General features: G+C 45.1%; 1 protein-coding gene across 1 annotated transcript; it reads right to left on the bottom strand.

Moving 5' to 3' along the window:
- Window positions 1–662: 662 nt before the first annotated feature.
- Window positions 663–1,676, bottom strand: mc4r (melanocortin 4 receptor). Its single transcript, XM_076158198.1, has one exon. It carries the CDS (start codon window positions 1,668–1,670, stop codon window positions 663–665), a length of 1,008 nt encoding a protein of 335 aa, XP_076014313.1. The 5' UTR covers window positions 1,671–1,676.
- Window positions 1,677–23,383: the final 21,707 nt, after the last annotated feature.

The following is a 23,383-nucleotide window of genomic DNA, read 5'->3' as shown; positions in this document are numbered from 1 at the left end:
TCAAAGATGTTGAGAGTCTTCAGGTAGAAAGAGAAAGTCACAGCACAGTTTGACACATACAGAAGAGGATTAGGGCCAAGTCAAGAAAAAACAGCAATCTGACTTTAGACTGACTTTGAGGGAGCTTTAGGTTCAATCATCGGGCTTCAGACCAGAGAGAACTGGAGCAAACATTTAAGCACATTCAATGTTATTCCTTCATGACTACAACCCACTTGAATACTTGTAATTATGATATTAAACAAATGCTGGATAATCAGTTGCAAACAATTGGAATTTATATAAAGTATTTAGATTTTATGACTTTTGTCTAGATTTCAGAATTGAATGAAAAAACTGCTTTTCTCCGTGGAGACGACGGCCCTCATCCACGTCCTTATACATCAGTGTGGACGTACATTCTGCTTACTTCAAATTGCACTTGAGAATGGCATCTTACTACAAAACATAACATTTGTCTTTCTACAGAAGCAACATGCTGTGACATTGGGCTCCCCGGGGCTGCTGGAGTAAACCTACCTCAGCCACAGAGGTGGAGCTCACTATTTATCAATCATTTAGAGCCCCTGGTGAGGGTAAGACAGAGTGCAAATCAGTCCACAGTGATTAGAACTCAAGAGGTCCTCCTTCAAGTTTCATTTCCGCCGCATGCGGAGGCTCTTTCAGTACTTCACAGGCAGCTCGCACACACACACGTTAGACAGGCTGTAGCAGCAGAAAATGTCTTTGAAGGTTTTCCTCATCTCTTGGCTGCGGAAAGCGTAGATGATGGGATCGATGACGGAATTGCACATGATGAGGATGAGGTACATGTTGAAGTGCGACATGAAGCAGGTGCAGTAGGGGTTCCGGGGGCAGGTGATCATCAGGATGAGGTGGAGGAAGAAGGGCGCCCAGCACACCACAAACACCCCCAGCAGAATGGTCAGAGTGATGGCTCCCTTCATGTTGGCTCGCTGGTGGATGGGTGCGTTGCCCGGCAGCGCAGCGATGCGCTTCATGTGCAAGCGCGCCAGCAGGAACATGTGGACGTACAGCGAGGCCATGAGCACCAGCATGGTGAAGAACATGACGATGAGGCAGATGAGTACCATGGTGCTTTCTGAGTAGATGATGAACAGGATGCCAGAAACCGTGCAGCAGGTCCAAATGCTGCTGATGACCAGCAACGCTCGCCTCAGAGTCACAATGTTGTGGTACCGCAGGGCGTAGAAGATGGTTATGTAGCGGTCAACGGCAATGGCCAACAAGCTGCAAATAGACGCCAACAGAGAACTACAGATCATGGAGTCAAACACATTGTCCATGCTTTTGATCAGCGAGACCGGGATGGTCAGGTTGCCTCCGTTGATCAGAGCGATGACGATGGTCTCTGAGGCGTTGGACACGCTGACCAGCATGTCAGCCACAGCCAGGCTGCAGATGAAGAAGTACATGGGCGAGTGGAGGTTCTTGTTTTTGACAATGGCAGCGACAACCAGGATGTTCTCCAGCAGGCTGATGATACCCAGGGTGAGGAAAACCTCCGTGGAAATCAGCAGCTGCTCGTAGCATCCGGCCGACGAGTCCTTCTCCTCCGCTGATAAGTCTTTGTTCAGGGTCAAAGTGCCTGAGGTTTGGCTCCGGTTGTGGGAGCCCTGAATCAGTCCTTCATGCTGAGTAGAATTCATGATGTTGAGCAAAGGGTCCCCGTCTTCTGAGGGAAGTCTTCTTCTCCGGGGTTCACGGGTCCATGTGATTCTTCCTTTATCTTAGAGTGGGAGATTCACAGTCATTCTGCAGGAATCACATCTGGTTGCCGTTTTTCCAAGAGGATGAAGAGATCCTTTGCCAGAGAATCAACGTCCTTTGAACATCTGCTGCTGTAGGTGTGTGAGCCAAAGACGACCCTGCTTCATCTCTCCACTCTGGAGAGAAAGCCAAGTGTGAAGAAATTATAACAAAGCGCAGAGGAGAGACAGCATGGACGAAAAGGGTGTGTGTGAGGGAGATAGAGAGAGGGAGAGGGAGAGAGAGAGAGATAGAGAGGGAGTGACTGAGAGAGAGAAAGAGAGTGTGTGTGAGAGAGAGATGTATAGAAGCGATTAATCAGTGAGAGGGGAACATGAGACGCAGAGAGAGCAGAGCACACACACGTTGTGGATGCAGCCAGAGCATCACTTAGCGAGCTACTGCCATCTCTCTCTTTCTCTTTCTCTCTCTCTGCTTTTATATTATCCGGCTGGCAAATATACACACACACACACACACTCCTATCCTCCTCTGGTAGCCCTCCGCCCTATCCGATGGTTGGTTAGGAGGGAGGCAGAGCAAATCTTTGGGTGACGCAAATGATGAATCAGATTTAAGAAAGAACTCTGGAAAACATCCAGCGTGCAAGTTGGAACATCAACGTGTGACAGTGATCGGCAAAGAATATTGAACGAGGAGTTACGAATTGATAAGAGCTCTAGCTTTAGGATGTGACTCAGCGGATCTGTGAAGATTCTATCCAGAATCTAGAGAACAGAATCAGTGCAGTTTTTCTTGTCGCAATTCAATTCACCGGGCAATTTCACGTGTTGTGAAAATGCCAGAGGAGCCAGTTTTCCTTTTGCTGTACAGATAATTTCTGATGTAAGAGTCTGGAACCTGACAGTGGCTTCAGACAAAAGTTCTCTTTCTGAAGTCAGGAATGAGTCTCTGCTGGAAAACCATTGGTTGCTCCATCCAGTTGTTTACAAGTGAGGGTAGCATTGTGAGATGTAAGCTAATGGTTTGGACCTTTACTGTTGTGGATGATGTATCAAACTGTCACGGGGAAGTGAAAGCTTGAAGTCGTGGATACAAGCTGATGAAAGTCATCCCCCCACCCATGGAGAGGAAGCAGATAGTTGAACCACTGCTCCTCTCCGCTGATCAGTCATGTACAGCTGGGAGGAGAACACGTCGCAGATCCAGAAGGAGGGATTAAATATCTCATCTGGGAATGAATTGGGATTCCTCAGGGAAATCTGGGCTCCACCTGTGCTGTCTCCACGACCCGGACTCAAGGAGGAAAATAGATGGAAGTTGGAGTATTTTTAATTTCCCAGCTGAATCAGTGGAATGAACCTGTATGGGTCCATGGAACAAATCAAAGAGCCTCTGAAAGACATTTCATATGATGAACTATATACATATATTATGAAATATCACAGCGGTTCCCAAAGGTTCCATTCTCTGACCTGTAGACCCGGGTCAGGGAGCTCCAACTAGCTCCAAACACTCCAACACGAAGCCGTGATAATGTCTTTGCTGAAAATCATCACATTTTGCAAAATTGCTGTGATTCACATGACGCTTTCTATTTACAGCAGTGCGCTCACATTAACTTTTAAGCAGGAAAAGGAAAAACGCCACTTTGTACTTTCACCACAGTACATTATCATGAAAATTGGCTTGTTTTTTAAAATGTAGCTGTCCATGGTAACAAGAAAAGGTTATGTTGGTGCACTTAACATGTTGGTTATGAACTTGGCGGACCAATACTAGAAATTCCAGTTTGTGTCCCTGTTCTTCTCGACTCCACTCCATACCTTTTCAACTGATTCTCTTCTGCTGACCTTTATTAATGTCACACTGACCCCCTCTGATCTGATATGACACACAGGAACAAACTCAATCTCCTCGCAGCAGGTCCAGGTGCTGGTGGAGGCGGGTTTAGTCCAGCTCAATCCAGACTCTGGAAGGTTTGATGGCAGATCTGACCAAAGCAATCACACTCGCACTCCAACACAACAGCGAGACAGCGGTGTCCCATCTCCCGCTCGTATTGTGAGCAAGTCTCTGTCACACATTTTAATCAATCCTAACATTTGCCCCACTTGTTGTAAATGTCACAAATTTATGCTTGCAAACTGGGCTGCCAGTGACACTGTTGCTTACGGAAAATCTATAGTTCTCCTCCATCAACATGCTGCGGCACAAGCTCACGCCTCCAGAGAGAAGATTCAACCTTCATTAGCCATTCGCTCAAAGGACAGCAACTCTTAGGACAAGGATGCAGGAATATAAATGCAATATCTGCTGCAGTTGTGAGTCATTATTACTGATTGTATTCCATGCAATTAAATCCTTGAATAGATTGTAAAATGCTTCAGGGTTCCATCGTTCTATCTGTAGGGTGTGTGAAAGAGGAGTGTTAAATGTATGAAGTAAATGCCGTATATTGCCATGGTAATGGGTTATGAAAGAGGCTGAAATGGATTTAATTCTTCTGATCACAACGCAGAGAGAGACATTACTTTCTACATTCAAATCTGTGAGTGAAAACCTGCGAAGTGACCTTTGAAAGGAAGGAATGTAGAGCTATACAGTAGCCGAGCGTGATGAAATGGGGGGCATGGGTGACCTTTTCTAGCCCACATAGAAAAGTGCTTGTTTTGTATTGATTTAAAGCGTACAGTTTGCGCCGCCTGCCCCTTAAAAGTCATCACCAAAGCTTTAATGTGTTGTTGTTGTTGTTTCTGAGTTGTTTTTATTATATAAGATATGTCATAAAAACTGTTACATAACACGACACAATGTACTGTAGAGTCACTTACGCCTTCATGGAGCACGAGGCAATAAGATGTCTGTCGTTGAAGTAATGAATTCATTACCAGGTAAATAGTTGCTTACAGACACGGTGACCTTTTCAATGACTGTCTAGCAGCAACAGAATCAATTTGCCACTTATCTCATCCTGCACTGCTGAACGCTGTAGCAGAAGCCGTCACAGCTGGTTAAATGTTTGCGCACGTCTAGAGGAAATGTGAAACTCTTAGCTGGGCTCCTCGAGGCTGAGCTGCTAACTTTCTTAGGAAGTGAACAAACACACCTGAGCTCTGTGGGTTCCGTTTCTTTACGTGACGCGACTGCAAAATCCACACGCTGGACACGGTAAGTGAAAGAGGCGAAGGTGTGTAGAAGACTTGTAGAGGATGTTGGACGGATTGACAGAAGCCTCCGCACAGTCCTCCTCTGCACTCTCTCCATACTGCCCTGTCTCCTACCTGCACTTTGTTCTGGACCTCAAGTCTTCATTATTTTATTGTTTTGGCCTGAAACAAGAGACGCAGCTCAGACCCAACACAAAACACCAAAGCGCTTCCGTGAAATCCAACTTGGTCAACTGATTAAGCACGGCAGAGTTTTTTTCAAGTCCCTGTAAAACACACAAATTGCCTAAATTACTGAGGATGGAACACTTAACGGCACAGTGAGCAGTATGAGCATCTCTGACTCTGGGAGAAAATTGTACAAATGGAACCAACGCGTGTTCTGAACCAACTGTGTCATACGGAGACTAATTACAGTAGATTAGCTCTTGGAAGCCATTTCAGCCACCTAATTCACTGTATTTTAGTCAACGCTGCTACATTGTAACAAGTCTTACCTGTACCACTGCTAAAACACTACACAAAATACCCACAAAGCAAGTGCATGTGATGATAAGTTCTGGTGTTGTGTTCCTGTAGTGTGAAGGACAAAGACACTTATAGGAGCACCACATGTGAGCCCCACACGCAGTCTCTCTCTCTCTCTCTCTCTCTCTCTCTCTACAACAATAGGATGCAACAATATCTAGACCAGAACAAAGCCTGTGCATGTTTCCTGACAAGAGCTTCAGCTGGGAATTTTGATATTTGTATTAATCCCACGGGAAAATGAGCCGACTTCACGTGAGCAAAATGCAGCACAGGTATCAAACCCACAGCCAAAGCTCTGTTAGTCCACTGGACAGAGAACACGGAAGACCAGCACGCCTCCTCCTCCTCCTCCTCCTCCTCCTGGTCTCCCAGAGGGTAAAGGAGTCTCAGTGTCTCACGTCAATCACACTTTGTCCACAAGACCACAACACGGATATCATCCATTTCCACCTCGGCTTCAAAAAAAGAAATCCAGCAAATATTTGACTTAGGCCACATGAGCATCAGACACCACCAGTGAGCAATGAAAGGAACTCGGGCATAATGTGATGGATTCTGTCAAAATAAGACATTTACATACATATTTTTGCTTTTTCTATGCTGCTTCATTTCTTTACTGATAGAGGTATCTTGAGGGGATAAGATCAGTCGTAAGATCCTGCTGGAACTTTCATGCAAAGAAAGAAAGGAGGTAAAAAGCAAAGAGAATGAAGGACAGGATAATATAATAATTGAACATACAGTGGAAAGGGCAGTGGGATAATGACGTAATGAGATGGGACAGAGGTTCTGCAAATATAACCTACTTAGTCTCCGGCGCAGATCAGACATACCACTGTGATTGTGTATTGGAGAAAAGGTCACTCTGTTGATGTTCCTCATCTCATCTGATATTTTGGCTTTAATTTGGCCACATTTGGCTGATCACAGGATGGGCACATTACCATGGAGATCACGCCCAGCTCGTCCAACAAATTACAAGCATCCATACGGCCCCGGCTAGCACTAATGACCGGGGCGGCACGGACGCAAAAGACACGTCCAGTCACCAGCAGCTAGAGACAGATCTAATCGTGCAGCAGCTAATAACGCATGCTTACTCGCCCCCGCCGCTTCATTTCAGCTGCTTGTTTTTCAAATGAATGGATGAAAATGTGGCCAAAAGCTCCACTGGAATTGTTTTCTTGTGTTTTTTTTCAAGGATTTCTTGTTACTAAGGAACAGAGGTTTCAAATGACGTCAACAGGATTTTGTTTGGGAGTATTGCATCCAAAGTAAATCACTGACTTTTGCAATTTGGAGTTGCGTGGATAACATGATCCAACACACATACGCTAAAAGCTGATCCACATGAGAGTAGAGGTGTGGTGAGACACCCACACACACACCCACACACACATGTTCACAGCTGATAATGTTGAAGTGAGTTGAAGTGAGTCAATCGTTGGGAAAGGCAGGTATCTGGTTGGCGAATGTGGATTTCCGTTTCCAATTTAACGGGCTGTTAAGGAGACAGAGAGAACCCGAGGAGAGGCTCAGACCGTCATGAGAGCGAGGCAGGCGAGAAGCGAGAGGCGGGATGCGGGAGGCGGAAGGCGTAAAGTGGAGAGAAGGGCACATTCCTGCCATTCCACTCCGTGAGGATCTATGTCTGTCTTTCAATTTCATGTGAGAAGTTTACAACCAGCAGGGAAACTCGGAAAGTTGGAGATGTCAGGTAACTTTTGATCGAAGTGTGCGAGTCTAAAAGCATCTAATGTCAACAGCTGCACACGGGAAAAGGGAAAGTAAAAGGGTTCAAACTCCAGCTCTTGACATTTGGATGGTAGATGAAGCTGATGCTTGAGGAGGCGGGAGGCTTTTATCTCAAGCACCTTTACAATAATGAATACATTTACATGAAGATGGGGCAGTGGTGGGAGTGAAACACGCTGGTTCTGCTGAGCGGAGTGACACACTGGCGAGCGACCTCCATTACTGTGGCTCATTTCAATCTGAATGGTCTGGAGTCAAAGTGTCAGCAGGACGTCGACAAAAGAAAAGTGAGAGAGGTAATTACTCGTTATTAGTCTGATGGGAAGAATGAATTAGTTTGAGGGCATGATTTAGTCCTCCGAGGGCACGTAGTGATTCGTTTGAGGGATCAAATTAAGCATTTGAAGTCTGTCTCCTGTTGAGAGTGTCGCACTGAAGACGTTCACACGCATGAGAAACTTCAATCACACTCTGAATATACAACAACTTGTTTCGTTGTCAAATATTCTTCTTAAGTTTCTATTTTTTCTCAACAGTGTTTAAACAAATGGAGGCGGTTCAGTCCAGCTAAATCCAGACTCCGGAAGGTTTGACAGCGAGACAGCGGTGTCCCATCTCCCGCTCGTATTGTGACGGTGTCTCTGTCACACATTTTAATCAATAAATGTCAAATGTCAAAATCTCTCTTTTTATTTCTCATACAAATCAGTAATCCGAGTGATAGTTTGTACTTTGAGGCCTTGCTTTTCTGAGGCGGTAATCACACTGATAACACTTTCCCCTGGATTCTTATGGGACTCTGTTCAGTAGAGAGCCTGGTCAGTCATTGGTTGGACGTTCCACTCAATAAGGGAAGATGCTTGATAGTGGATTGATCCCTGGCTGGCAGCTGACAGGTGAGTGGACGTGAATGATATTGAGCAGATAAAGTCTCCAGCTGCTCTCCTCTCTTCAGCCTTTGTGAGCTCTGACATCTCACAAACAAACCTATCGACTTCTATCACTCTGAAGGGTCAAGGGGACATTATCCACATCTACACTTTAAGTACCCAAAGGTAGGAGTACACAATCTCACCCAGGATGCATTGCGACCCTTTCAGCATGTCTGTGCGGCTCGTATTGATACGCGTAACCACTTTGCTTAACAGCGGCGGTCTTCTCAGCCCCCCTTCCAAGCAAAACCCCAGTTGAGTTCATTGCAGTATGATTAAAGCTCCCGCAATGCAGTGAGCTCAAGGAAACATTCTGGGCAAAGGATTGAATGAAAAATGGATGAGAGCGCCCGTAACCATGGCAGAGTGTGTGACCCCTGTGTAATCAGAGCATCGCAGCTTGGTGCCCTCTGTGCCCTGCATTGTGAAGCCAAAGCAGCCAAACTAAACAAAAAAGACACAAAGTAACAGGAGGTGCAGGACCACAAGGTAAATCACTGCTGAACGGTTTTTACTTCATATCAAAATCATCTGTGTTTGATTGTTACAATAACAAATGAAAACCTGAGGAAAAGCCAACAAAAAGAAGAAAGGTATTGATGTTCTAAGTGCTGAGACTTAACTCCAGTAAAAGTGATGAAGAGAAGTAAAGCTGATCAAGTAAAGAACAAGGCTGTAAAACTTTACTGCAGCAAATGTACTTATGTGCTTCTCGAGTGTGTTTGGTTCTCTTAAGGCTTCATTCAGTTTAGAGAAATTCACAGGCTCGTCCTTGGCTGGGACAAAAGCAGGTGTGTGGGGGGGAGTGACGTCATAGACCGCTGCCCATTCTGCATCGAACCTTCAAGCTGAGTTGTCATGGAAACACACCGAAGTGAGAATACAGTCAAGGTAACAGGGCAATTGTGTAAAATACTCTGAGCACAAAGTAAACAACAAGACACAAGGCGAGAGAGTGGTGACATGGAATCTGCTTTACTGTCAGTTAATGTGAATGGTTAAGTTCAGGTGGCAGGAAGGAAGAGGAAGATGTAGCTTTTCTTTGTCATTGTATCCTTTTATCACATTCATGATCTCTCTCACAGCTGCGTAAACATCTCAACATCTCAAGTCCTCATGAACACACTGCAACCTTCAACCTGAACATGAACAGGAGGAGAAACACTCTCTCTCTCTCTCTCTCTCTCTCTCTCTCTCTCTCTCACTCACACGCACACACACACACACATGCACCTTGGCCAACCTCCACCTGGAATCCTTAAAGAGAAGATGACTGAAACTGAAACTTCTTCCTTCCTTCTTCACTTCCTTTCTGTCCCCTCCCTCCTTCCCTTTTAATTTTTCCTCCTTCTCTCCTCTGTTACTTTTCTCCTTATTGCCTACTGTTCCTTAAGCACACAGATACGTACATGTGTTTCTGACTAACCGCACTTCAGGCAGGAGCAGCAGCTCAAACTTGTGATAAAAACTGATGACCAGTGCTTAAACGCTGTCTAACAGCTCTATCTACTGGAGAACATGAGAGCTACACTTAGCGGCTCAGCCAGGCAAGAGTGTAACATCACCGTCCAATCAAAACAGCCTCAACTGTTCAGGTTTGTTAGAATTTATTTATTTAGATAATTAAGGGGTTTGAAAGGAGCAATATTACCACAAAACAAGAAAAAGTAAACTGATAAGAACCTTGGAGATGCTGCAGGACTTTGTGAAAATGTTTCTTCCCAATAACTCTCTAAAAGTGACACACATTACAGCTACACTACCTTCAATCTGGGTCCTTTCAAGGTTCAATGTAGTACCTTTCCTTTCGTTTTGTCTCTTTTCCTAATTTGACTCAAGTTAATACTGAATCCTGAATGAGGAATAATAAATTGGAAAACCTGATTCTCCATTTGAAGCTGAAAATTAATTGGAGGCCTTTCATGTGGCAAAAAGCTCGTTCAATGAGCTGGAACTGGGCTTTGTTTGACCAGTCTGTTTCAAGCAGTTGTGCGTCCAATATGTCCCACAGATGTTTCAACGCTGATTAGCAGTGTTGTGTAGTCAGGCAGCCACTCGGCACATCACTCCTCTGTGGACACTCACACTTTATTGGTGATAACAGAAGTGGAGTGGCGGGAGGATGAGAATGGGAGCTGATCCAATTTTACAACAAATTCCACGCTGCGACTTTAATTTAGGGCTCTGTTTGGAAACCTTTGCAAACCTTTAATGTGCAAAAACATATTGTGCACACTGAGTGAATACAGGTAGAGGTTATTTCTCAAAGGAGGTGAGACTTTGGCGCTGTTTCTCCCGCTTTGTACCACTATTTGTTTATTGTAAGCACCGTCGGCAAGGTGAGAATTGATTGGGTGTCAGGGTGTAAAGTAGGTGTGAAGATGTGAGATCTGTCACCCAATACGGTCCAGTGAGGAGTCGGTGTTGATGAGAACCTGCTGCTGGGCCAGATGGAGGTGCGGTTGGTCTAATTCAAAGCAGCGGTGACGCACGGGGAAACGTAACAGCTTATTGTGGAGATGAAGATCTTACATAGACACCAATAGACAACAGGAGTAGGTTGAGTGTATTTGAGCGTGGACCGCTTTAGAGGACAGGAGGATGAAGACAGAAGACAGCAGGGAGACAGGTTTGAACTGGGAAGAGTTGGAATCTCTTCAGAAATATAGTCTGAACCTGTAAGACATTGACTCTGGGCTGTAAATGCTCTTTTAACTGAATATCTGAATATCAAATGTAACTGAAGTAATCAATTGCAAACTCAAAGCTACATGTATCAGTTGTTTTTTTCCTTTCTGTGAGATGAAATATGAAGCTTTACGAGGCTGCACAGGTTGCAGTGGAAAGTTTCCCTTATATAAACAGGCAGCTTCAGGGAGGAAATGAGAAAGATGTGACTCAGTGGCAGGAAGTGAGACCATGGAAGATCAAGTGAACCTGCAACAGCGAGGTAAAGTGACACGGGCTCATCCAGGCAGGAAGCAGCTGCAAGGCACATACTGTACAAGTATACTTCACACATATATACACACACTTGCCTGGCTTGGGGAAAAGTACAGACAGGCGCCGCTACAAAGTGTAATATGACTAATAACAATTATGTTTCTCACACAGGAGGAATATCTCAATATCTCATCAGTTCAAACAGCGCTAAAGTCAAAATCAGGACAGAGGACAGAGGACAGAGGACAAAGGACAGACGACAGCGGATAGAGACGACCTGAAACTGTCCACCAGCGCAAACACAGCTGGAACATCGCGGTTCTACTTCATACACCCTCCTAGCAGAAGAAGAAGAAGGCTCCAGAAACAACACAGGCAGAAAAGAGGACAACACATTAGATTAGTGAGGTGAGCGCCAATCACAAGCAAGGAGACATCAGGGCCCTGAGACATTGTGGGAACTTCAAACTCCTCCATCTTTAGAACTCTTAACAACAAGAAACAATAAGGAACCAATAATCTCTGATCAATTATCAGTTATTACTATAATTATCAATTAACACTCTTTCTATCTGCTGCGGGGAAACTGCTGAGTGAAGGAAGCATCAGTGGATCGTGTGTGAAATCAGAACACGCCACATTTCTCACAATCTCTGTGTGAATTAAAGATCAGCTGGTGCTCACATGTCTGCGCCTCACTCATCAGCGTGTACATGATTGAAACATGTCAGAGGCGTGTGCACTCTCTCCCACCGCCGCTCCGCCTCATGCATGATTCACGCCCGATGTAGACACGAGAAAGGGGAATGTCGCTCGCGTCTTGTTTCCCTTCCTTGTCAACATGTAAATATCCATTTTTAATGTTGACGCCCTGACATGTTTGCACACACATCGGGACTGAGAGGCTCGTCCAGAAGTGATGGATGTGTAAAGACGAGGAGGGAGGGAGGGAGGGCGGGAGGGAGGGAGGGAGGGAATTCCTGCGACAGGCATAGACGACCAGCAGAGGGCAGAGGAGCACACGCTTTCTCCTTCAGCCTCTGTTCGGGCTGATTATCCAGTAGTTAAGATGAAGATACTCCTGCTGAAGAGGGAACGACATGACAGCAAAAGAGTTTAGCTTCTTATTCCAGAGCTCAAAGTCTCTCCAGCATTTATTTCGCTTTTGACTCCAGCCAGCGATGACTAATGCAGCTTCAGCGAGCGTGTTCAGATCTGGTTAAAACCCAGAGTGGTTCAGACGGAGGGTATTCATCTCCACTGGGTCATACAGTATTCATGCTATAATGTGCTTTGTCTGCCTCCTGTCCGTCTTGTTTTCTCTGCAGAAAGGGGCAAAGAAATCATTAGCGGCATAACCTGGATTTCTGGATTAGTGTGATCTGATCCAAAGAAATCAATCTGCTCCAGTGTTGAAAATGTCACGTTAAAAAACAAAGGGACCCCCGCCGCAGCTGAGCGACTGTCTGGAAGGCTGTTTGCAGTCAGATGAGAGGGAGATTGGAGTCGCGGCGATAAAGGAAAAGGCACACAAAGAAGCAGATTTATTAAGAATTGGCCTTTTCCGTATTTCCAAAGGATAGAAAAGCAGCCAGAGTGAGAACTGTGAGCACATTGAACTTTTGCCCGTGCTAAGAAAACAAAAAACTTTTCCCAGCACGTCGGTGGGAGATGGAGGGGACAGCAAAGCAGAAAGGACGGATAGATGGAGTGACAAGCTCAGAATGGGGGGAGTAGAGGGATAGACGCAGGGTGGGCTGGTTGTTAAGGGGGGACAGGCGCGGCGTGAAGGTGACCCGGGATTACTCCGGCCCCTATTCCACAATCTCATCCCGGTATCTGAAACTCATCGGCCGGGGGGGAGAATGAGCTGGAGCCTGTCCCCCGTCCTCGCTAAGTAAGTCTTCAGCTCAACCCCCCCCCCCTTCAATTCTACCCCGGAGCCAGCAGACTGTCAGCTGGGATGGAGGATACTCATTCTCTCCCCGCAGACAATGCCACCGATGTTAGTGTGCGGTGGATTTAGATGATCAGCTATTGGACTTTCGGGTCTTAGGAAGCTGCATTGGAAGATTCCCTGCACATATAATGATGGCTCCTATCTTCGAGCCCACAGTGGAACTCGCTCCAATCATTGCTACAGAATGATGCTTATCAAATATATATATATACATTTATACATGCCAGGAGGAGAAAAGCAATCCTAAGCTTATTAAAACAATTGCGGTTGTTTATTTTCTATTCTAAAATGTGATGTTTTTTGAGGTATTTGACTGGTGACAGGGTCCTCCACCGTTCAGATATTCATGGAGCCTCATATATGCATAGAGACACGGGGATGCACAGATCGCCACTGACAGCCCCGCCAGCAGCAGCAGCTGTCTCTTACTCTCACTGAACATGTCATATGCTACCTGTCAACGGCTAAAAATAACCCTGTGTGTTGTTATTTTGTTCTGGTTTATGTGTGTGAGAGTGTGCAGGGTCGTGGGTAAACAGCTGAACAAGGCCGCGCTCAGTAGTAATCAATAACTAAATTCACAACTAGACTCAATCGGGCGTACTCAACGGCACAGAGACGTGAGGCGATGGGATGGTTTGTGGGAGTATGATGTGTTGTGTTGGTCGCTGAGGTCGTGTCAGCATTTGGTTTTGGCTCTATTGTCTGTAGGATGGAATCTTCTAGATCTGAGCAACACAAGCCTCTGAAGGTTCCTCAGGCCTGCATGGAGTTATAGGTTTAGTTAGATACTAGCAAGCGTTCGACAAGCGTTCGACTCCACTTCCTGTCTCGGGCGTGAAACCTTTTGTTACGGCTTGTGAAGCAATGACTTGGTTTGGACTTTCAGATATGTGTTTGTTGTTGTGATAAACCCTAAGCAAAGTAAACCTTTAAAGCTGACCAAAAGGAAAATATTACCAACAGGCTTATTCTGCATGTTACCTTTCATCGCACACTAAATGTCAGCACACATACACACACACACACACACAGATGTGCACAGACATAAACAGGTCCTAAGAGCCTTCAGAGTAATTGCAGTCAAAATTGGTTGCTATTAATGAGATGTTTCCCACAGTCACTCAGTAAAGAGCCATGGTTATGGAGGTACTTATGGAAACCTGAAGGATCTCTCTCTCTTTTTCTGCCCCCTTCTGGCTCACCAACCCCTCTCTCTCTCTCCCTCTCTCTCTGCCCCCCTCAGTCTCTCCTTCTCTCTCTCTCTCTCTCCGTCTCTCTCTCTCTCTGCCCACCTCTGTCTCTCATTCTCCCTCTCTCTTTCTGCCCCCTTCTGGCTCACCCACCCCTCTCTCTCTCTCCTTCTCTCTGGCCCCCTCTTTCATTCTCTCTCTCTCTCTCTCTGCCCCCCCCCCCCCTCTCACTCTCTCCCTCAGCAGTAGTGTTTGGCCAAATAAAGACAGAGTGGAGAGATGGAAGACAGGTGAGCTGGAGAGAGAGGGAGAGGGAGAGGGAGAGTAGAGATGGTGACAGAGGAGCGGGGGGGGGGGGGGAGAGAGACTGAGGAGGCTCCCCAGGCCCCTCCGGGTGGAGCTGTGCTCAAACACAAATGCTTCACCGTTTGTAGCGCATCAATTGGAGGAGACACGCTCATCAAACGCTTCCCTTTCTCCTCCACTCCGCTCCATCTCTCTTCGCCTCTCCACGTTTGTAATTGCTTTGTTTTTGTGCAGGCACATGGGCGACATGCAGGGTTCGCCCATGCGCCCAAAACATGCTCATAGCACCGGCGAGGGGAGGGCTGTGTGTGTGTGACTGTGTGTGCTGAACATGTTTGTGTGCGTGTTTCAGCTTAGGGGCCGCTTTAATTAAAAACAAACTTCTTATTGTAATGGCTTTCTTGTTGTAAGCTGGAGCCTTCCTGCAGTCGAGGCTTGATTAATGCGATTATCATACGCTCGACCCCTTGTTGGTCCTCCTCCCAAAGTGCTGGCAGGGGATAAACAAAAGCTCAAGAAGTTTGTGCAGCCTTACGCACAAACACAACTCTGTAACAAAGAGAGTAATGTCGGCTTTGAGCGAAGGGAAGAAGAAAGGAAAACTAAACACTTCAGTTACGTATAAGATCCTCGGTTGTACGATTGTTGAGGCCCAAGAATTGACGGCCCTTCTTCAGTTGAAAGACTCAGAGGGAAAGACAATGTTCTGCAGCTGAGAAAGGTCAAAAAAAATGAAGAAAAGGTATCGTACTATGATTTCACACGTGGAACAAAAGGATTTCTGCTCCTTTCATCACTTCCACTGCACATAAGGTCTCATAAGGTTCCATAACGTTGTCAAAGGACACCAACAAAACCACATAAACAAGGCGGACGTGAGTCGTGAGCTTCTTCCTCGATCCTTCAGTCAAACGATGGAGGTTACGAGACTTTTCACAGGAAGTAAAAGGACACATGCAGTCTGATTAAAGATACCGAGGTGACTGTTGTGCCGTGGAGATGACATCACATCACATGACCTCACTTCCCCTATCTGAAAATGACTCCATCATCAAATAAAGAGGAGGAACCGGCTTTAGGGACGAAGCTCACGCTGTAGAAATCACAACAAATTGGAGTTATCGGGGTTTGTTCCGACCCCCGCGACGACAATACAAATGAGGAAGACGAGACACCGACGCCTGTTTAAGCGCATTTGTTTACCCTGATAAGCTGCACTCTGCTCCCACTTATCAGGGAAGTATTGAGGGATGAACTTCAGAGAGATATGGGTTTTTGGAAATGCACTCAGCCACAAGCGTTCTCCCCGCAGCATCCAAATAGATCCGGAAAAAGGAGTTTGAGGATATATTCTTCGTGATGTTTCCTGTTTCGGATACATTAGCGGTGAAACAAGCCTTTCAGATAACGAGGACTTTAGTTTAGGGAACTTAATCATTTGTCTGAATCCAATTTCTGGAGACCAAATTGCTTTTCTCTGCACATATTAAGTATTCATAAACTGATTGCTTGGTATCTGCCACTCTTGCTTGGGTTAATAAAGGTACATGATGTATCGTCTGTTGGAAACACAAGATGTCTTCTGAATCTTTCCGTTTGATTACGATCCTCTGCAACTTTGACAATATTACGAACACACACAGAAGTTATTACTTCCTCATTTATCATTCATTTGACACCAGAGTCAAATCAGATATTCTCATTTTTACTCTCTCTGTTTACTCTCACGGTCTATCTGACAAAAGGGAAACAAAAATCTGCCCCGGATGAAGGAAAGCCGTCTTTCCAAAGTGTTTGGCACGAAGAAGTAGACATTCTCCCCTCCTGCTAAGTCATGTGAATTAATTCCATTAAAGCCCCGGTCAGAAAAGCACAACCGCCAACGTCTCTCTGTACAAAGGCGCTTATTGAAATTGGAACCTGTCGTATATTATTAGATTTCTTTACGTTTTCCCCGCTGAAGTCCTTTTATTAAAGTTAAAGGAAGGAGCCAAAGTGCTTTCAAACTTTCTTTCTTTGGTGTAATCTACTCCAACCTCTGGGGCATGAAAGGCTCAGTCCACCTATGAAAGACCGACTCATCAGGGGGGCCGACGCCATGAAACACAGAGTGTCTTTAAAGTGCTCCATTACTCTAAAGGCAGGTGGGCTCCTGTCTGAAGACCCATTCCTCCACTTAGACCATCTTTGCAAAGTAAACAGTGCTTACAGAAGCAAGTTAACACGTAATAAGTAAGTAAAATATTTCAAAATGTTAAAAAAAGGTCTTAAAAGGACGATTATCCTTGTATAAAAGCAAGAAAAGCACAAGTCCCTGTCTGTCTGTGTCATTATGAAAGGTGTTTGGCCTGACAGTTCATAATTCCACTTTTCACAAATTTTGGATTGAAATAATTGAGCAAACAAGGTTGTTCAAACAAATATGCAGATGTAAGCACCGAAATCTGACAAACAAGGTTGTTAATTCCACAAAAAGAGACCCAAGGTTTCTGCACAGCACTGCTCATTTCATCTGGGATTTGACACCAGAGTCTGATGTTTAGATGTCCACAATGACCTTTGACCCTGAAACCTCTGTACGTGGCTACTTCCTGACATCATGGCTGCATAAGGTGAAGTATCTGAGTCTGAGTATGAACAGGCAGCAGGACGCATGTAGAGAAATACGATCGAGCGCACAGTGAAACCGATTCTGCTGTTTGGCCGAGTGTGTATTGTCTGAGAGCGTGAAGCGACTTTGGTTTACCCTTCAGTGTATCCAATATCAAAGACAGAGACACAGGAGGAGACACGCTGGTGAATACACCGCCCGGGTCGACATCGCCACCGGGCACAACGTAAACCCGGGCAAATTTGATGTGTGCAACATGAAAAGTCACATCATGACATGACCGGAGCGTGACATTTACAGGTGAGCACGGGGTTCATTTGTGTGTGTGTGTGACCAGGGTGCGGTCTTATCTTCTCCTATCAGAGCCCAGGAGCTTCATCGCCGCTAAGCAAACCTGGGTGAAGATGTTTGTTTGGCCTGAGCTTCTGTCATTAGAGTCACACTGAGCTTTGACGCTTCAGGTTTTACACTTCACTTCAGTTTAGTGAGCTGGAGGGGTTAACAGGACAACAAAATGCATCTAAAATGTTACGTACACAAGCACTTTGTATTTACGTCACATTCTTTTAAGTCTCTCTCCCTCTGTCTCTCTCTCTCCCTCCGTTTCTTTCCCTCTCTCTCTCGTTCTCTCTCTGACATTTATTTTTTAAGGCCACTTTCCGTGTTTGGAATTTTTCCGCTTTTGTTATCCTTTTGTCACGTCGAAGTGGAAGTTAACCAAAGGGAAACTGCAGTGAAATGTCGCGAGGTGAGAGACTCAACCTTTAGACATTTGCAGAGGTAATCAATCAGGCTGACAGTTGTGCCAAGAACACCGGACGGGGCCGCCCCGACGCTTGAACAGCGAAGCGGCGCTTTGCCGCATAAGGACGCACGAGCACTCAACAAAGTCATTAATTTCCAAACATCATAGAGAGGGCCAATTAAGAGAGCGGGGCAAAGGGTCACAGCAGGAGGTCAGCGTCAGTACTTGCTGCTGCTTGATTACAAGTTTCAGGAACAGAATTACAGCCACATCAGTACTTCATTAGCTGAACTGAGGTGATCATAATGGACACAAAGCAGGTCTGATTGCTCATTATTAACATTATTAATGTCTATACAGGTCAAATACAGTACAGGGGAGGACTGAATGCGGAATTTTTAACCCTTTAAACTGGGATTTATTGATTTTTATTTGTATTTGACGGGTCTGACAGTGACGTGACTGAAGCGTCCCTAGAATAAAGATCATAACCCAGATGTTTGGGAGGACAGGACTTGATTAACATGAAAAGAAAGGAGTTCAGTTCCTAAAGTGTCAAATCCGAGTCAAGCACCGATCTCTCAAAGTCTCGTCGACCATCTGTCGTGCTTTTCTTAGCGGAAAAATCCAGATTTGTGGTTCATTTGGTGCTCGACCCAAAGTCAATTTCCCGACTCGGAATAAATTACTGACTTCTTTAGGCTTCTAATTTGCACGTCTGATTCTGGGATTCTGTGATTCTGTGAGTTCTGGCATGTCCAAATGAGAATCCTGACAAAGGAGGGCATCCAGAGTTAAAGAGGTTGTGAGGGACATCTGTTCATGACCTCAGAGTCAGCAGCTGCAGCTCCCAGGTCTCAGCCAAGCCTTCACTGCTGCCATCGCAAGCAAACCTCACCACAGCCAAGCGCTCCACCCTCTGTTTTAATGTGGGTATAGTAACTTCCAGGTGTTCTTAACGTGAGGCAGCTGAGAGAACGTAAACACATGCAGGAAAACTCATATTATCACGTTACTAAGACGAAGATTCATACTATAGATTTGATTTCGTTCCGTCTTTGTGCTGTTGAAGAAATAACACAAGGATCCTTTCAAAGGCTTACAGAGGAGCTGAACACCAAATATCTCCAGACTGCTACAACTTACAACAGAACAACATCAAGGATCTATTTTGGACATCATGGGACTTTGTGAAAGCGCCAGCATGTCGCGTAAGATTGGTTTTCTAACAAGTGGCACCATATAAACTGCACTCGTTGGTCACATGGGGGCCGGATAGAAATTGGAATTGGGAAACTTTAGAGAACAAGTCAGAGTTTGTTATTGTTTTTGTGATCAATTGCAAGGCCTGACGTCACAGCCGAGAGCTCCACCCTCTGTTTTAATGTGACGCTTCACCCCCAAAATCCTTTATTATCTCCTTAAACATGAGTCCATCCAAAGCCTGCTCACTTCTGATGATGTACGCCGACAGCTCGTCAAACATTCCTGCTTGTGCAGCTGTCAACCTGTCAATCGAGTGTTTTCATCCACATCTGGAGTTGCGTCGTTTTAAAGAAGCAGATGCCATTCATTAATCCTTCACTGTCACTGCTGCTTGGAATAAACCTGCATGATTTCATTCAGCATCAAATACATGACATCATGGTTTTAAGCAGAATCTGGACTCTCAAAGTGGTACACTTAGGACAACCAGTCAGTGAAGCCATGAATGTGAAGCCCCACCCCTCGCTGCTAACAACACCGACCCAGGAAAGTGGATGAAAATGAACTATTATATCCAATGGAACGCTGCCTGGAGGCGTGATGAACATTGTGACTTTGTGGTTCCGCAGGAAATAACAGCCACACCACAGTTTCTGAAGATTCTTGTTCTGTCTGCTCTGTTCGGGTTTCACACATGCATTTACAAATGTTGGGGGGTGTGACTAACCATCTGTGCAGGCTATTTCTTTTTTTTTGCAATTTGTTTTTATTGAAGCAGACATTGTACATGACATTGTGCATACAGGTGTAGGATATTTTGGAGATCATTTTTTTAGAAAGAGGGGAAAGAGGAGAGAGAGAGAGAGAGAGAGAGAGAGAGAGAGAGAGAGAGAGACAGAGAGAGAGAGAAGGGAGGAAGGTTGTGTTATCCCTACTATTGTTGAACTTTATACGTTGACCCTGAGGTAGAGTACAAGTGGACTGGAGTTGCAATGATGTCATAGGGTACATACAGAACTTACAGGATGAAGTCAAACAGCAATGTAGGCTAGTACAAATCGCACCATCTGTGCAGGCTAGATAGATAAGTAGGTAGGTAGGTAGGTAGGTCGGTAGGTATGTACGATTAAAGATTTAAGATACTTTATTAATCGTCATTTTGCATGCAATTCACAGCAAATCGCATGCAATTGAAATTTATCTTGCACCCCCTCATATCACACACACGGTAGGTTAGGTAGGTTAGGTAGGTAGGTAGGTAAGTAGGTAGGTAGGTTGGTAAGGTAGGTAAGGTAGGTTAGGTAGGTAGGTAGGTAGGTAGGTAGGTTAGGTAGGTAGGTTAGGTAGGTAGGGTAGGTTAGGTAGGTTAGGTAGGTACTAGTTGATCCCAAACTGACTGTTATTCTATCTATTACAAACCGTACAAATGTATGAATTCTTACTACATTCTCATACAAATTCAGACATGTGAAAATACACTGTAGGTTTAATAACATATTACCTTGTGTAAAGAAGCATACATGTTCTGTTCCCCAGTCGAAGTCAAAGAGTCTGAGCGTCACTAGTCTGTTAGCATTACACACGTTTTACCACCAGCTGCTCTACACTGTCAGTCATTTTGAAAGGAGCAAATACTGTAATTTAATTTGCCTTTTAGTTCACATGTGCGGATGTTTTCCACATGTGTTTCCTGACTTTACGCTCCCGTGGGCGTGGAGTGATTGACAGTAAGTAGAGCATGAATTGATCTGTGTGCTTATTTCAAACACTCAACAAAGGCACAATGAAATAATAATGCAACAGAAACTTGCAGCTAAAACCTAATTGTGAACTCATATTGAGTGTTACGGCTTATCTTCCTCTGCGGAAGCTCGTTTTACAAACTGTCTAAAGATAAATGCAGTAAATGGCTTCTTCTGTGTAGAGGGAAAATGAGGCTTCATATCTCCTGTTTTTGTTTGCTGCATTACCACGCAGGAAAGCATTCAAGCGATTTTGACTCAATCTAATAATTCCCACGTTGTTTACATACAAACTACCAAAACACTGACATGAGGGTTCTGGAGATACTTGGCGTTCGCTTCCTTTATTTGGTTCCCAGTCCTGGACACAAGGGACCAAGTATAGTAACTTCCTTTATGACATGTCTACCATCTCTATAGCATAGCAGAGTTCTTTTAGATGGAGTCTTGAAGATTCATACTATAGATTTGACTTCGTTCTGTCTTTGTGCTGTTGAAGAAATAACACAAGGATCCTTTCAAAGGCTTACAGAAGAGCTGAACACCAAATATCTCCAGACTGCTACAACTTACAACAGAACAACATCAATGACCTATTCTGGACATTGTGGGACTTTGTGAAACTGCCAGCATGTCGCGAAAGATTGGTTTTCTAACAAATGGGAGCGTATAAACTGCACTCGTTGGTCACATGGGGGCCGGATAGAAATTGGATTTTGGGAAACTGAAGCCTGATATGGGAGTTTGTTGGAGAAACAAGTCAGACATCTCGAGTTTGTTTTTGTTTTTGTGATCAATTGCGAGGCCTGAAACACAAACATACACACACACTAGCGCAGATAGAGACAGAAGACGAAGATAGAAGAATATATGACTCCTGACTTCTCCTGACCTGGTCTGTTTTGATGTTCTCTCCTCTGTATTCACGTCTTTCAGTGCTGTAAATAACCTCGCTGCAGGCTAGCGGGAGACTGAAGTAAACATGTACACACAGGAAGCACCAAGGTGTACACACGCTCCTTTTGAACAAGTACCACACACACACACTTAGACTCCCTTTTTCACACACACATGCACACGTCTTTATTTTTACCTGCTATGAATCAAACTCATTTGGAAAGGCGGTATATGCAGATCTTTGGAAGGATGACAAAAGGACGTAATCGTGCATTATTAGCCGTTAAGGTGAATTATTGATGAGCGTGCGTGTTTATGCAGGAAATAATAGAAAATGTGTGAATCTTTCATTCATCCTACTGCGCTGAGTGCTTCCTTCTCTGTTCTCCGCTCTGTGGCTTTATTTTAATCAGAAAAACACCACTTGTAGTCGCTGGGTCTGTATTGCATTAAGGGCTCTGGCAGATTTCCAGGAAGTGTATTATGGGAAGGAATCCTGCCTATTGCTCACTTCCCTCTCCATCTGAGAGAGGTTAGCAAAAGAGGTTGGGTGCTTGTTTAAATCTCTCAGTTGTGATTCGTTGCTTGCAGAGGCATCGCAGACATGCAGGAGAGACGGACTGCGTTTCTCTCTCACGTGATAGGATGTAACTTTGAGACAGGACAGATCTCCGTGTCACCGATCGGTCATGTAGTGTGAACGCATCGTGGCATAAACACCGCGAGCGTAGGAGACACAAGTTGAAGAGGAAACTCAAAAGTGACTGACTGTGTGAACAAGTTTGTGTGTCCTGTTGGCGATCAAACAAAATCTGCTCCCGACCCCAGACACCCTGGAGTGGACGGAGTGCAGACGCTTTAGCTGCTACTGTCCACCCCCCTCCTTCCTGGGGAGATCTTAAATCAAACTCTGACCACAATGACAGACTGAGCCCTCTATATTTCACCACTATGGACTTATTATTAGGCGATGCTTTTCACAGTGAAAGCCAGGTGTTTATACGCTGATAAACTCCCACCGCTGCCAGAAATGGCAAATATAAGACAGGGAAGAGAGAGAAGAGAGAAACGTCGGCTATTTCAGGGAGTTGGCGGATTAATTAAGCTCAGCGGGGAGTTGGAAATGCCAGCAGATGGCAACACGGACAGTGAAATGAACCTTTACTGGCCCAAAGGGAGTATGTGCTAAACATACAGCTAAGACAATACATAAACATTAGATGCAGGAAAGAAAATACTAGGAGTAGATAAATCAGTCGGTTAGAGTTTGAGCAGTGTGCGAGGGATTGTCTCCAATTTGTAGATCTACTCTTGTGTTTCTGTCTCTTATGTTTCTACTCATCTCAGCTGGTTCTGTGCTGTGGTTGGAGAGAGTTTAGCCTTGAAAACCTCCACCTTGTCTTTAAATAAGAACAAAGCCCAAACGTAGTGCGCACCTACAGTGGGATTGCTGACTTGTGTGTAGCCGGAGCTCTCTGTGGTTTCCTCTCCACGTTTTGCTCTGGATGAAGTAACCTGCCGCAAGCCCACAGTTGTAATTTGGTGGGCAGAGACGCAAAAGGGGCTCACATGTGGCCGTGGACAGATAAAAGGCAGGAGGGGGGCTGCTATTTATTTCTAGATCTTCCGAAGGGGGGAAACTCTCCCCTTGCACCCGCCTG

This window comes from Genypterus blacodes, unplaced genomic scaffold (genome assembly GCF_046128005.1).
Source record: "Genypterus blacodes isolate CSIRO-AG114 ecotype Tasmania unplaced genomic scaffold, CSIRO-AGI_Gbla_v1 ptg000076l_1, whole genome shotgun sequence".
NCBI lineage: Eukaryota > Metazoa > Chordata > Actinopteri > Ophidiiformes > Ophidiidae > Genypterus > Genypterus blacodes.
This window is presented reverse-complemented; position numbering and strand designations above follow the sequence as displayed.

Coding starts and splice junctions, on each gene's coding strand:
- mc4r (XM_076158198.1), bottom strand. CDS start 1,670: ATGAATTCTACTCAGCATGAAGGACTGATTCAGGGCTCCCACAACCGG.